This window comes from Eumetopias jubatus, unplaced genomic scaffold (genome assembly GCF_037043125.1).
Source record: "Eumetopias jubatus isolate StellerSeaLion01/CBP00866 unplaced genomic scaffold, mEumJub1_p1.0 scaffold_16, whole genome shotgun sequence".
NCBI classification, from domain to species: Eukaryota; Metazoa; Chordata; class Mammalia; order Carnivora; family Otariidae; genus Eumetopias; species Eumetopias jubatus.
This window is the reverse complement of record NW_028274822.1, coordinates 1028814-1042500: the sequence shown is the minus strand read 5'-3', so window position 1 is coordinate 1042500 and position 13687 is coordinate 1028814. Positions and strand designations below refer to the sequence as shown.

General features: G+C 49.4%; 1 protein-coding gene across 1 annotated transcript in view; it reads left to right on the top strand.

Moving 5' to 3' along the window:
• The window catches only part of SALL3 (spalt like transcription factor 3), a 16736-nt gene extending 14495 nt beyond the window's left edge, over positions 1-2241 (top strand). The window contains exons 2-3 of the mRNA XM_028102861.1: positions 1-689; positions 1810-2241. The exon at positions 1-689 is cut by the window's left edge and continues 2808 nt beyond it. Coding sequence (XP_027958662.1) covers positions 1-689; positions 1810-2241 — 1121 coding nt within the window. The remainder of the gene's footprint in view (positions 690-1809) is intronic.
• The last annotated feature ends 11446 nt before the right edge of the window (positions 2242-13687 follow it).

Sequence of the window (13687 nt, the reverse complement as noted above, 5' to 3'; positions counted from 1 at the left end):
CCGAAAGGCCGGACAGCCCTGCCCCCGCCCCTGAAAACGGAGGCGCGCTGGACCTCACGGCGGCCCCGCCCGGCCGGCCGGCCATCAAGGAGGAGGCCCCCTTTAGCCTGCTGTTCCTGAGCAGAGAACGGGGTAAGTGTCCGGGCACTGTGTGTCATGTCTGTGGCAAGCCTTTTGCTTGCAGGAGCGCGTTGGAGATCCACCACCGCAGTCACACTAAGGAGCGCCCGTTTCTCTGTGCGCTCTGCGGGCGCGGGTGCTCCACTATGGGTAATTTAAAACAGCACTTACTGACGCACACGTTGAGCGAGCCGCCTTCTCAGTTCTGTGACCCCGACTTTGCCCTAGGTCCCAGCCAAACCACTCCTAGCCTGGTTGCCGGCTCCGCGCCCGCCATGATCAAAATGGAAGTGAATGGGCACAGCAAGGCCATCCCACTGGGCGAGGGCCCGCCGCTGCCGGCCGCCGTGCAGGTGCCCCCGGGGCCTCCGGCAGTGATGAGCCCCAGCCTCGCGCCCATGCTGGCCCCCCCGCCACGCCGGACACCCAAGCAGCACAACTGTCAGTCGTGCGGGAAGACCTTCTCCTCGGCCAGTGCCCTGCAGATCCATGAGCGCACGCACACGGGAGAGAAGCCCTTCGGCTGCACCATCTGCGGGAGGGCCTTCACCACGAAGGGCAACCTCAAGGTAAGGCGCCTGGTGCGCTGGGCTAACCCCGGGGCGCGGGGAGCCTGAGGGCCGTGTGCGAGTCTGTGTTGCGCGTGCGTGTTGTGTGTGTGCACGCTGTGTGTCGGACGTGCGCACGTGCCACCAAGGAGCAGGTGCTGTGCGGCATAGGGACCACTTGCCAGCCAGCACAGGCCGGGCCTCCCCTTGGGGCTTGCACCGCCTGTCGCGGGATGACCACACAGGCTCTGCTCCTGGGCGGTCAGTCGTGGGGCCTGGTGCCATCTTGAATCCAGCGGAACCAGGACAACAGGATAAGCTGGGCTTTTAAACACTCGCACAAGATAAAATAATGTGCATCCTGGGCACAGGCCAGAACTCGGTTCTGCCTTTGTCCACTTGGCTGCCAACAGGGCAGGCATTTGGAGAAGCTTCCCAGCGTGACGGCCAGTGTAGGGTTCCTGTTTAAGATGGCAACCACACTGTCCATTCTCGTTGGAAGGTGGGGTGTGGGCAAGATTCTAGATGAGCACTCTTAGCTAAACATGCCCCCTTCTGTCCACCTCACGTGCCTATCCGGGTTGCGGAGCACTTTTCAGAGACGGTGAACAGCTCGAAACCTGTGGCCGCTCCTTCCCGGTAGGACAGGAGCTGCCCCAAGTCTCTGCTGGCTACACGGGCCCCAGGTGCTTCTTCCATGTCGGGGAAAGTGACTGTGGGGCCCAGGGAAGCTGGGAGTTCAAGTACACGGCCCTCCAGGAGGCAGGGCACAGGCAGGAGGGGCCAAAGCCTCTGTGCCCTCCAAGCTCTACAACCTCCCGGGGCCTGGGGACTCTGCCGTGTGGGGAACCTTAACGTGTCAGGCTCATCTAGTGAAAGAAACATTCATGAAGACATTGACTGGTTTTGCTTTTTGTAGAAAGAGAAATATTGTATATTTAAATATAAGATGCTCAGAAAAGCTCACCCAACCATGTTTTGCTGTCCCCAACTGGTGCTCAGAACGGGAAACAGAAACCGATTCTGAAACCACTGTGCTGGGTTTCTGGACAACACGTGGGCCGCGGGGAGACAGATGCGCACCTGTCTCCGGTGCTGGGCTTGCTTACCTGTGCCTTGTCTCTCTGTGTCTCCCACGCAGGTGCACATGGGCACGCATATGTGGAATAACGCCCCCGCGAGGCGCGGCCGCCGCCTGTCTGTGGAAAACCCCATGGCTCTGCTAGGTGGCGATGCCCTGAAGTTCTCAGAAATGTTTCAGAAGGATCTGGCAGCACGAGCAATGAACGTTGACCCAAGTTTTTGGAACCAGTATGCTGCAGCCATCACAAACGGCCTGGCCATGAAGAACAATGAGATCTCTGTCATCCAGAATGGCGGCATTCCCCAGCTCCCAGTAAGTCTTGGTGGAAGCGCCATCCCCCCCTTGGGTTCTCTGACCACCGGGATGGACAAAGCGCGCACCGGCGGCAGTCCACCCGTCGTGGGTTTGGACAAAGCAAACTCCGAAACGGGAGCCAGCCGTCCATTCACGAGGTTTATTGAGGATAACAAGGAGATTGGTATTAACTAGCTATGCTTGGGCTCTGCCCATCTGCTCTGTGCCGCACACACACCGTCAGGTGCGACCGTCGGGCTGCAAGGCCCTGTGCCCCAGTTCCCCTAAAGATGTCCCATAGCAGAAAACACGTTCACTGTGTGGCTGCTGGAAGGTTGTCTTGGACGCACTGCATGGTACTCTTTCCACGGTGAGCTTGACTGTTGTTGGGAACTCTGTAACCTTTTAAATAAATTTAAGTCAAAAAGAGAAGTCCTTGTAAAACCGCCTTGGGAATGGAAAGGGCTCAAACCACATCCACTTCGTTCCTCCCAAAACCTAGTAACTCCCATGAGGGAGAGAGGGGTCCCCCGCGTGTCCCAGCGACACTCACTCGAAGGTTTTGTTCGAATTAGTTAGAAACTTGAACTCTGTTTTTAGACTATCGAGGATGTGGTCTGGTACTCCCAGCGCCGTCTTCTGCCGTAACTTCGTCCGTAGTATTTATAATGTTAAGATTATGCGGGTAACAGATAATACAGCCCCAACTTTAAAGGAAGCTTTTGTACTGCAGAATACATCTGGCTATGTGATTTTTTTTTTTTTTAAAGCAGAGTTTGTTTTACTATAAATAAGTGAGTTATTTCAATGCAGGCAAATTGTGAAGTCCCACTGGGAAAGACCGCATGCTTTCGTGTGCAAGTTCCTGTCAGTGACAAGCCTATTTTTGTTGTTGTTCCTTTTTTTTTTTTTTTTAATTTAAATGTTTGTAGCTGCTATGTGGACAATTGTTCCCTAGTGTGGTCTGTAGCCCAGCGATTGGGAACAAGTTACAGACAAGTATCACCATAAATTATTCACAACATTATAAGCAGTTGTGAGGAAATATTTCACGTTATCAAAGTTGTACAATAAAAAGGTAATGTTTGTATAATGTGGTTGCAAACTCTTAATTTATACTATTGCACTTTTAGTATTTTGTATTAGGGAGGTTTGTCTATAATTTGAAAACTTAAAAAGATGTAAAGTATTTTATAAATAGTACTTTGGTTTAGGAAAATGAAAAAAAAAACTGTTACAGTTTCTTGTTTTGTCTTAAGGTCGAACACTATGAGAAATCTATGCCACTTAAACAGAAAAGCCACCAAGACTTGTCTGTTCCTCATAAACTAGGGCCTACCATTTCTTAAATTAAAATGATTTATTTAACTTTTCTACAAAGCCCATTTAAAACCCTGACCACCCCTAACACAACTCTGATGAATTAATCCTAGGACCGTGGCACCGCGTGGAGCTCACGGGCTCAGAGAACGTTGTGAGGGTCAGGTTCTACCGAAACCTCCCCGTCCTCTCACACCCAGACAGGATTCTGACTGCCTCCAAGCACTGGCTCTCGTGTACAGTAAACCGGAGAGAAGGATCAGTGGCTGGCAGTAGAATCAGTCACCACTGGGACATTTTCTGATTTATTTATTATCTTCTCAGATGAAAACAAAGCACAATGTCGTCCGATCGTTCAAAATACAGTCTGAAGCTGCTGACTTTGTTTAAATGGCTTGGCGTAAGGAAGGGGACCGTTGGCGGGCACGGGGTCGGGCGCAGGGTCGGGGTCGGGGCCTGCACGGGCGGGGCCGTGTGTGCTACCTCATTGTGTGCGTTGCGAGCGCGCTGGAGTCTGGGACGGCGCGCCTCCTCCCACAGCGTTGTCCCCGAGACGCGGTTCGAGGTGTGCGCCCCGAAGCGGGAACCGGACAGCGGTGTCTTCTCCGCTAAAACAGGAACACAGGACAATCCTTCCCACGCGACCACAGCCACGTTCACCGTGCCACGGTGTCGTGTCCTGAAGACGCCTCACTCCACCGGCTTAGCCGTCTCTTCCTGTCCGAACCCAGCACTGACCCCTCCGGCACTGCTGTGTGTCCACAGTGGAATGATTTTATTATTTATGATGTCCTTTTTGGTGTGATTTTTTTTTTTTTTTTTTTTTTTTTGGTTAGGATTTGGTACCATGTAGTGTTCTCTCTTATCCCAGAAGGCTGTGTATATAACTTAAAAAAGAAATGTAAAGTGTTGTAAATAAGATGGCTCGTGAAGGGACGGCGAGGCGCGCCCCCTTCTGTATTCAGGACCAGACCGTCCCTCTCTGCGTGGTCAAGAGAGAGACTATTTTTCTACTGCAGCACCATGTAGGGCTGGGGCCCCCGGAGCCAGCCGGCATTCTTACCGAGATCCAATATTTTTTATGATAAATCTGTGGCTCGATACATCTACTGATTGAAATGGATGTCTTAGACTAGGTTACTATTTTTGTCATATGGAAATGAATAAAATGCAGGATGTAATATGACTTCTGAATTGCGTTCCTTGATTATTCGAATGGAGACCGTGAAATTTGAGGTTCTGGTCGTTGATGGTGGATGTCATATCCGTGGTGTTTCTCCGAGGAAAGTCAACGAGGGTTGACAGCTTAGATTTAAGCAATATCTACATGTATCTTGATTGGTCTTGAAATTTTTATTTTTCACTTTTTTTCTAAAATAAAAATGCAACCTCCTAATGGTGGTTTTTGTTTTTGTTTTTGTTTTTTTACATCTGTGATGGACGAAGATGTAGTAGAAATTGCCTCCTCGTTAGAGACTGCCGGCCATGTCCCAAAATGACCACACTCTGAATTGCCTTCCCATCGTCAACGTTAAGTGAAAGTATTGGCTCTTAGGATCACTTGAGAAATAAATCGCTGTGCGTCAAGGCCCGTTCCAGGTGGGGCGTGGGAGGGGAGGGGCTGCCCGCACCTGCTGTGTCCCCTTGCTCCAGATGGAGGATATCTTTACTGAAAAGAGGCTTTACCTCACCAGTAACACTTGATAGAACTTAAAATTTAAAAAATGTAGTAGCGCCTGGATTTCAGCATATCCAACCCATTTCCTTTTCCAATCACCCCAGGCCCCTAGAAGCCGCAGTGATTTTTGCCTGGGAAGCGTGGGGAGAACTACCTGTCCGGGCCAGCCTTTCAGCCCAGATCCCAACCTTAGCGGCCAACCCATGTTGGTTTCAGCGCTAGGATGGAAATTAGCAAACAAGAGCGGACTCAGTAAGACCGTAAATTCAATCTGTTTTTTAAAATGGTAAGGAAGTAAAGGCTCTTGCCGTTGGAAATAATATAAATTAAAACGCAGGAAACATGGGACCTACTTATTTCAAAAAGATTTCCAGGGTAAAAATCCAGGGCTGTTGCAGCTTAACAAGCCCGGATATTTACTTCTTCCTGACATCAACTCTAGTGCGCTCAGACCATGCATCCAAGAATCATAAATGCCAACAATCCCTAAAAATTATTTATTTAAATATATTTCTATTCTAAGTTCATTACAGGAACCATTAACATTTAAAACTAATTAAAAAGTATTGCTGAAGGGCTAAAAAGCAATTGTTTTTAAACTCAGCACTGTTTAATTTTGTCCACGTGGAAGCGTGAAGGCAGCGGGTCCCCCTGCTTGCTGCTGCCCTGTGCTTGGCAGATGCTGCCCGCCCGGCTTGAGCATCCCACAGCCGCGGCCAGCCTCAGGGGCGGGTCTCTATCGCCAGGTGGCGCGTGCGTTTCCAGCCCAGCCGCTCCATGGGGCTGTATTTCTTGTGTCTAATGCCATGGAAGCCCAGACCCCTCGCTTCTCTCTGCCCCACCCCGTGCATGCTTGCGGCAGAGTGATAAAGTCACCTGCGTGGAACCCCGTGTCCAGCATGCCAGCCCACCTGGGGGCCTTGGGGTTCCGTGTGTCGTGTTAAAATCCTGGGCTCGTTGGCTGATGACTGGTGCTGAGGAAGGAGCAGGCACGTACTTGTGTGTCTTTTGAGAGGTCTTCTGACCTAGTGTCTCGGGGAGAAACAGGCCATGACGCATTTCTATGGGCGGGTCTATAGGATGACTTTTCAGCTCTGTTAAATTCCATCTCCAGAATATTCTATACAAAAACAAGGGGAAAATTATATTCCCCTTTTCTTTTCCATGCAGCTGGGAAATCCTGGTATTAACTTCGGCATCCTTCACAGAGGGAGGACTTTCAAGTGCAGCCACCAGAGGTGGTTTCCTGGCTCTGTGCCCACACTTCTGTTCCCCGGGAACAGGCTTGGGGTGTCGGCATCCCCTGCGCCATTGGGGCTGGCGGGCCCCACTCTGCTCCCTTACCTACTACAACGGTAGAAGCTGGTGGCATTAAAACCTTTTCCATTTCTAAAATCCAGGGTGGTTTTTCTTTTCTTGTTTTTTTTCTTTTTATTTGAAACAACTACCACTAATGTATACCTTCCTTTTTCCCTCCCAAAATTCACTAGACAAATTGACAGTATTTATATAGAGAGAAAATACAAATGATAACCTAAGAATATGAATATGAAAATTCTATTACAAATGATTTTGCTAAAGAAAATCTGTGGAATCATTTCCGGACCATGAAAAAATGTGTTGGTATCTCTGATTATTTTAAATCATTGAATTTATTGAAGCTTTTTAAAATGCAACTATATTTAAGGTAAAATAAAGAAAGCTCTGTGAACCTTACGCTTACTGCATTTTCTATCGGAAGAGTCTTTTCCAAATGCTGTGCTTTCCGTCGTGTGTAGGGCACCTTGAGACTCACGTACAGGTCCTCACCGAGACAATATAGACACACACACACACACACACACATATATTAGGAAGAGTATGCCATTTAAAGTGATGGTTATTTCTTACCGTTCTGTTCAGTAAGAGATTAGAGAACATAAACTATTAATGTGGGTTTTCCTGCCCTAATTTATTACCACGTCTGCCTTTTTTGGTCTGACTTTGGAAGTGTGACAGATTGGACTGAATTGCTTCCTGGAGCACTGGACTAACCCGGGGAAGATGACCAAGACGGCGGTGAGGCAGGGCCCGTCCGGAGCCTGCCCTGAAGAGAGGAGCCGGCCCCATGCGTCCATGTGAGCCACTCCCCGTGTGTGGTTCAGTGTAGAAATAAATGTCTGATCACAGCAATTCCAAATGTGATTATTTGAGAACATGGGGACTTTTTAAACCCTCAAACGCCTTCTTAGTTGGTATGATACACATATATATACATATTAAATTATAGAATGACCTATAAATGACCAATAAAGTGGAGTTTGTAGAACAAAGTAGGATTTCTGTCCCTCAGTGGCCACCCTGGTGCTCTAGGTGCTTTGTGTCCTTTCTAGCTTAACTTAAAGGACACCTGAATTTTAATTTTTTTTTTATTATATCCCTTTACAATAAGGGATATAATATCTAAGACAAAAGTCTTCTATTTCTTTTATAACTAGCAGATTTTTTTTATTATATGCAGAACATATAATCCTATTTGCTGTATGAAGGACAATTTAAAAACAGCTCTTGCTCTGACCTAGAATTACCCGGAAGAAATCCGTCACGCCCTCCCACGAACACCACCGCTGACAAAAGCCAGCAGGTTTAGAAACAGTATTTTCCACACTTCAGATGGCAAGAGTCATAGGGATGCATAAGGGGAAAGTGTGTAGAGACCTTCCCACACATTTAAATACTTTAAAGATAAATTAGGTTTTGAATTTTAAGTCTGCTTTCCTTCAGTAAGCCCGGAGCCGCCGTGCTTTTCCGCAGGGAGTCCTCTGGTGACAGTGTGCGCGAACACTGAGCAGCCCCAGCATTTCCTTGCTTGTCCCTCTCGGGCTTTTCCTCTCTGACTCAGTGTTTTGTGATTTTTAGTGCCAGTATGTGGTGCTGCCATCAAGGGCGCAGGCAGCAGGGTGAGCTCCACCCCGAAGGCCCCTCGGAGGGCTGGGTCCGGGGCCATGGAGAAGAGAGTGTTTCTTCTTTGGGGCTTTAAATGATTTCACTGACCAAAGAAGCAGGCATTGTGAAGGCACTCTCTTAAGGGGATTATTCACTTACTTGGCATCAGTCTGTAGACACACGCTGAAAATAAGTCGAACCAGCCTATGATCTCACCTGAGAAACAGCTACATCTTTATTTGCTGCCTGTTGAGGAAGGAGCACCAACCAATGAGAACCCGACCTGGAAGCCACCAGCCTTGAGAATAAGAGCACTCGCAACCTAAACCAGAAAAGACTGCCCATCTCTCAGAGTCCTATTTCCTGCGTTAACCTCATAGATCTTCAATTAGGAGCTACAGGCAATTTGGGAAAAAGAACTTTATCCACGAATATTTGTAAATGATTCATTTTTCCTCAGGAAAACGCCAGGCGTATTCTTCGTCATCTCAGTACCTCTTATAGGACTTGAAAAAGTGGGGCAGATTGTTGAAGTTAGTGGCTCTAGCAAGTCCTCCGTCCCCGATCGGTTCTTGCCTATTGAAAGACCCTCTAGATTTACCCTCATTTGCGTTGCCCTCTCTCATCCAGAACGTGTCTCCTGGCGTGGTGCTTCTGTGTCTTCGGTCTGTATCCAGGCCTTGATCCTGGCACTTTGTCAGCTGGTTTGCCGAGGAGGACCTCGGAGAGCAAGTTTGAAGCCACACTCGTGATCTGGTTCTTTGGAAGGGTGGTCCCTCAGGCTAAGCTCTGTGCCCCGCGGTCTTTGTCTCCCGGGGCCCTGAATTAGATACTCAGTTTTAGAAACACAGACTTGGGGGTCCTCCAGGAAATGGAAATCATGGCTGGTCTTGGTATTTAACTGAAGACAAATTCAGGGTTTTCTCACAAGCCCTGAAAAGGGAAACTCACAGATGAGTTAGCATCTTCACAGCCTCCTTTGGCTGCCGGTTTCCGTTTGGCTCAAAGTTTCCTCAGAGGTGTTCAGGCTGACAGGCAGAAGCTAATGCGAGAGCGCACGTGATGCCTTACCTAGGTAGGCCTTGGCGACCCCGCTGGCAAAACGCACCTGTGCTCCTGGGGTGGGGGAGGGGGCAGAAAGGACCATCCGTGGCAGGACCTCCCCACCCCTTGCTCCAGCCCTGAAGGATGGCTGGGTTGGCGCGTTCTGCCCGTCCTCGCTGGATTGGCTTTGGGAGCACTGAGAGAGTAATGGTAGGTTATGGAAAAGTTATGAGTGCATTAAAAGAGTATTTGTAATCGCAGAAAGAAGATGTCACCATACCCCAAATCTAGCCTTCAGGAACGACCTACAGAGAGAACATCAGTACAACATCTTGCAGGAAAATGACACCGCCTGGCTCTGGATAAAGCTCACTTTAACAAATATTCTTAAACCCCAATCTGTATCTTTCTTGCAGTCTGTGATAAGAACTAATTTAAATTGTTTTGATCTTTACTTTAGTATGTTGTAGAAGCGTCTACTTTGTTGATAAGCTCTGTGTGTCTGAGAGAGTAACTCCTCAAAGTAAGAACTTTCTAAGGAGGTGCAATTAATTCAGCTCAGTGAATATCTGTTTGTCCAGAATAACTAGGAAAGCTTTCTGAGCAGAAGATAATTCTGTGCTTCATTATTTTATTAACGCATACTCCCTGAGGTAAGGAAATGCTAGTTTTTCTAAACTTCGTAGGCACAGATGAGACAGTTGGCATATGTTTGCAAGGCTGGCTTGATTGTTAGATGAGAAAATATTCAATATTTCACATGCATTTAAAAATTGCATATTCAATTGCAATCATTTGTGTTCTCTCTACTTTTATAATTAAAGAGATTGGAGCTTTGCCTTTGATGTATTGGAATTCCATTAGCAGAACTGCTAATGGTTTAGAGGTAATTCCAGAATGTTTGACTCACTGCTGTGAGTCCAGCCAGTCGTCGTGCGTCTCAGGATGCGGAACGACCGCACAAACGTGTGGGAGCCGTCCATTTCCCCGGGGACGGGCCTTCCCCGTGGGCTTTGCTACCAGCTGCTGATGGCTAACTTCCCTTCCCAGCACCTACTGTAACCTTTGATATTTAAGCTAGAGTTCGTTTCCTTTAGAAATGTGAAAACAATCTTAAAACATTCCCATCTTTCCTAACATAAAAAGATGCTTTCCGAAGTTAAAAATAAAATGTATAAAACAAGGTCTCCAGCTTTTGAGTGCCCAAAGCTACGGGTGAGGAATGCAGATGTGTCACACCCCCACCCCACCCCCCGTGGCTTTGGTGGCAACCTCGTGCCTGGCTCTCCGTCACCTCCGCCCAAGCTGCAGGGCCGAGCTGTGACTCTGTGATGCAGGGCAGATGCAGGTGGCTTCTAAACTGTTCCTTCTCAGGTAATTGCCCACCAAACCCACTGGCGTCGTTTCTTTAAAACGGCCTATCTTTGCACGTGTGGCCGGGGCTGTGCCGCCTGGAGCTGGGAGAGCCGAGGGCAGCCCTGTGCATCCCCAGGGCCAGGTTCCAGGCTGCAAGGCCAGAGAGACTGGAAGTGAGACCACTCGTGTGGGCATTTGGGGTGCTTGCCAACCCCTCCCTGGGCACAGCCCTGGCAAGAGCACACGTGTGACCAGAGCACCAGAGTTCAGGATCTCAGGCACAGGGGGTCGTGCAGAAGGCGGCTCTGAGCACACAGGACAACTCAGCCCATCCGCTGCCTAGAGGTTCACTGGGCCCAGACTGTCTTGCCCACACCCACGGACGGTCACCCCAGCAGGTGGAGAACACATCCAGCCTTCCCAGGAGCAGCCAAATGGTGCCACGCAGGTGGACACAAAGACAGCTGACCTGTTCCCACAGGCCCATCTGACTTTCATGTAGCCCCAGAGGTGTGGTCTGTCTGAGGCTGGGGGCTGCCAGAAGGGTCTGGGATGGAGGCCCTGCCTCAGGCTGCCACATGGACTCATATCCCAAGGGCAGTTCACCGTCTCCTGGCCACAGAGGGCAGATCGTGAGGGGCACCAGCTGGCTGAGGTGTTCTGGGGTGTCTCAGGGTGTCTGAGGGCCAGACTGTCCCCATGGTCCTTCTCTGTGAGCTCAGCAGAAGACAGCGTGTCTCCTGTGCCTCGGTCCATGGTCGCCGTCTCCTCTGCCCACCACGTCCACAGGCCCTGGGCGGCCTGGATGCTGTTTTAGGAGGTGAGAATCAACACTGCTTTTTCCCACACGTTGCCCAGTTATGTCACACGTTTATTTTAAATGCACTGCTTGGGGGCGCCTGGGTGGCTCAGTCGATTAAGCGTCTGCCTTCGGCTCAGGTCATGATCCCAGGGTCCTGGGATCGAGCCCCACATCGGGCTCCCTGCTCAGCGGGGAGCCTGCTTCTCCCTCTGCCTCTGCCTGCCTGCCTGCCTACTTGTGCTCTCTCTCTCTCTCTCTGTCAAATAAATAAATAAAATCTTAAAATAAATAAATAAATAAATGCACTGCTTGTAAGTTCCTGCTCCGAGTTCTGAGATCAGCCATGCCATCAGCCGTGTCACCGAAATCAGCCTTGTCATTCAGACAGGTTGCACTGTCTGAGCACTTGCATTTTTCCAAGGTGCTGAAAACCTATAACAGGACATTTGAATCTGGAGTGTCCACTCACTCAAGGGCCAGACTAGTTAGCTCTGGTCACTGATCAGAATAACCTAAAACTTAAGGGCAAGTTATAGTACACTGCCCCATAGTGTAGAGAAAGGAGTTCAAACAACAAAGGTCTGTACCAGGGACTTTTAAGGATGATCAATGTGAGCAAAAACATTTGTTCAATCCTTCTTTAACATTCCTGACTTAATTGATTAGATGATTGATTGATGGATAGATGATGGGTGGTAGGTGATAAATGATGGTTGATGGATGGATGGATGATGGATGGATGATAGATAATAGATGATGATGATGATGATAGATAGATAGATAGATAGATAGATAGATAGATAGATAGATGATAGAAAAATAGATAGATGATGGATGGGTGATGGAGGATGATATGATGGATGGATGCTAGGGGGATGATGGATGGATGGATGAATGGATGGATGATAGATGGTTCCTGTACTATTGGAAAGAGTAGAAATTTCACTGAAATCCAATACCTGCCCTCAGGCAACCTTGCTTAGCTAGGAGACATCCCTGTGCTAAGACTACACGAGGCTCAGTGTTACTTCACCCTCTACGATGCACACCTCCCTCCCCCTTCCTAGTCGGTCTTTTGTTGAGCTTATTGGTGGTTCTGGAACTGTGTGCATCAGAATCACCTGGGTCTGCTTAAACCACAGATTCCCGGCCCACCTCAGAGGCTTGGGGTAGGGTTCTAGGTTTTGGGTTCCGGGGTGATTTGTTTACCGCTGATGTTGTGACCAGAGCAGGGTGTTCTCAGTCCTGGCCACTAGGCTGGCCTCCCTCCAGACTAGGCGAAGCACAGACTGTGGTGTTCAGCATTCAAAACGCATCCAGGCTTTGCAAAACGGTGACATTCATCCAGACCACCTGGAGGTCTTATTAAAATGCAGATTCTGGATGAACAGCTCTGGGGTGGGGCTTGGGATTCTGTATTTCCAATAGGATGCGATGCGGCTGGACTCGGAACAGCACTAAGCACAGAGAGGAAACAGGAAGCTTTGGGTACCGCACAAAGACAGGACTGAACCTGCACTGCTGTGAACAGGAGGCGCCCATCTTCAACATGACCTGAGGCCCCGGGTCCTATGCCCTTCTTTTCCCCAGGCCCTTCTCCTACAGTTAAGTTTGCAGTTGGCTGCAAATAACAGAAACTCCATCTAACAACTTAATAGAGGTCTATTTTTCTCGTGAGAAGTCCAGGGTTTGACAGTGGCTGGGGTTGATTCGGCAGTGGCATTAGTGTGTTGGTTTGTCCTCGTGCGGCTCCCTCGTGAGCCCAAGGTGGCTACTGCAGTCCCAGGGATTACATTCATGCTCCACGCAGCTGGAAGAACAGCAGAGGGCATGTGGCCTGAAGTCAACAGCCCATCTCTTTTCACAAAGTACACCTAGCAGACTTCTGCTTTCATTTCTTGGACTAGCACTGGGTCACACGGCCACCCCTTGCTGGAAGAGGCTACGAAAAGTAGGTGTGTATGAGAGACAGGCAAAACCAGCTGCCCCTAATGGGTTCCCACTGATACCTGCTGGTGGAATCTTCCAGAGGGTCTCCATTCTGCCTGTGGTATGCTCTCTGCTACCCATGAGACATGAAGGTTAAGGATGCCGGGCCATCCCTGTCAAGTACGGGCTTTCAGACCAGAGAGACCTGCGCTCACACTCAACTCTGACTGTGGCCACGACCCATGGTCTCCAGGTCTTAATTTCAGGGTCTGTGCAACAGGGTTAGGATACCACCTCACTGTGCTTCCCCGGGCTAAAGTCCACAGCCCACCCAGCATGGTAATGACTGTTACCAGACAGCTCCCTCTCTCCAGAACGCCTCCCCTGACTCTTCCCAGGGTGGCTCCCTCATGTCCTCAAGACCCATCCCTCCTGCAGAGGGGCCATCGACTATTTATGAGCAGAGCAAGGATGAGGGTTCTGATGGGGCTGCCTTCGGAAAGCACAGGAGGGGAGCCAGGCAGGGGCACTGCATCAGTCCAGGCCCAATGGATGATCTGCTCACTAGCAGCTTCTGCTGTGACCAG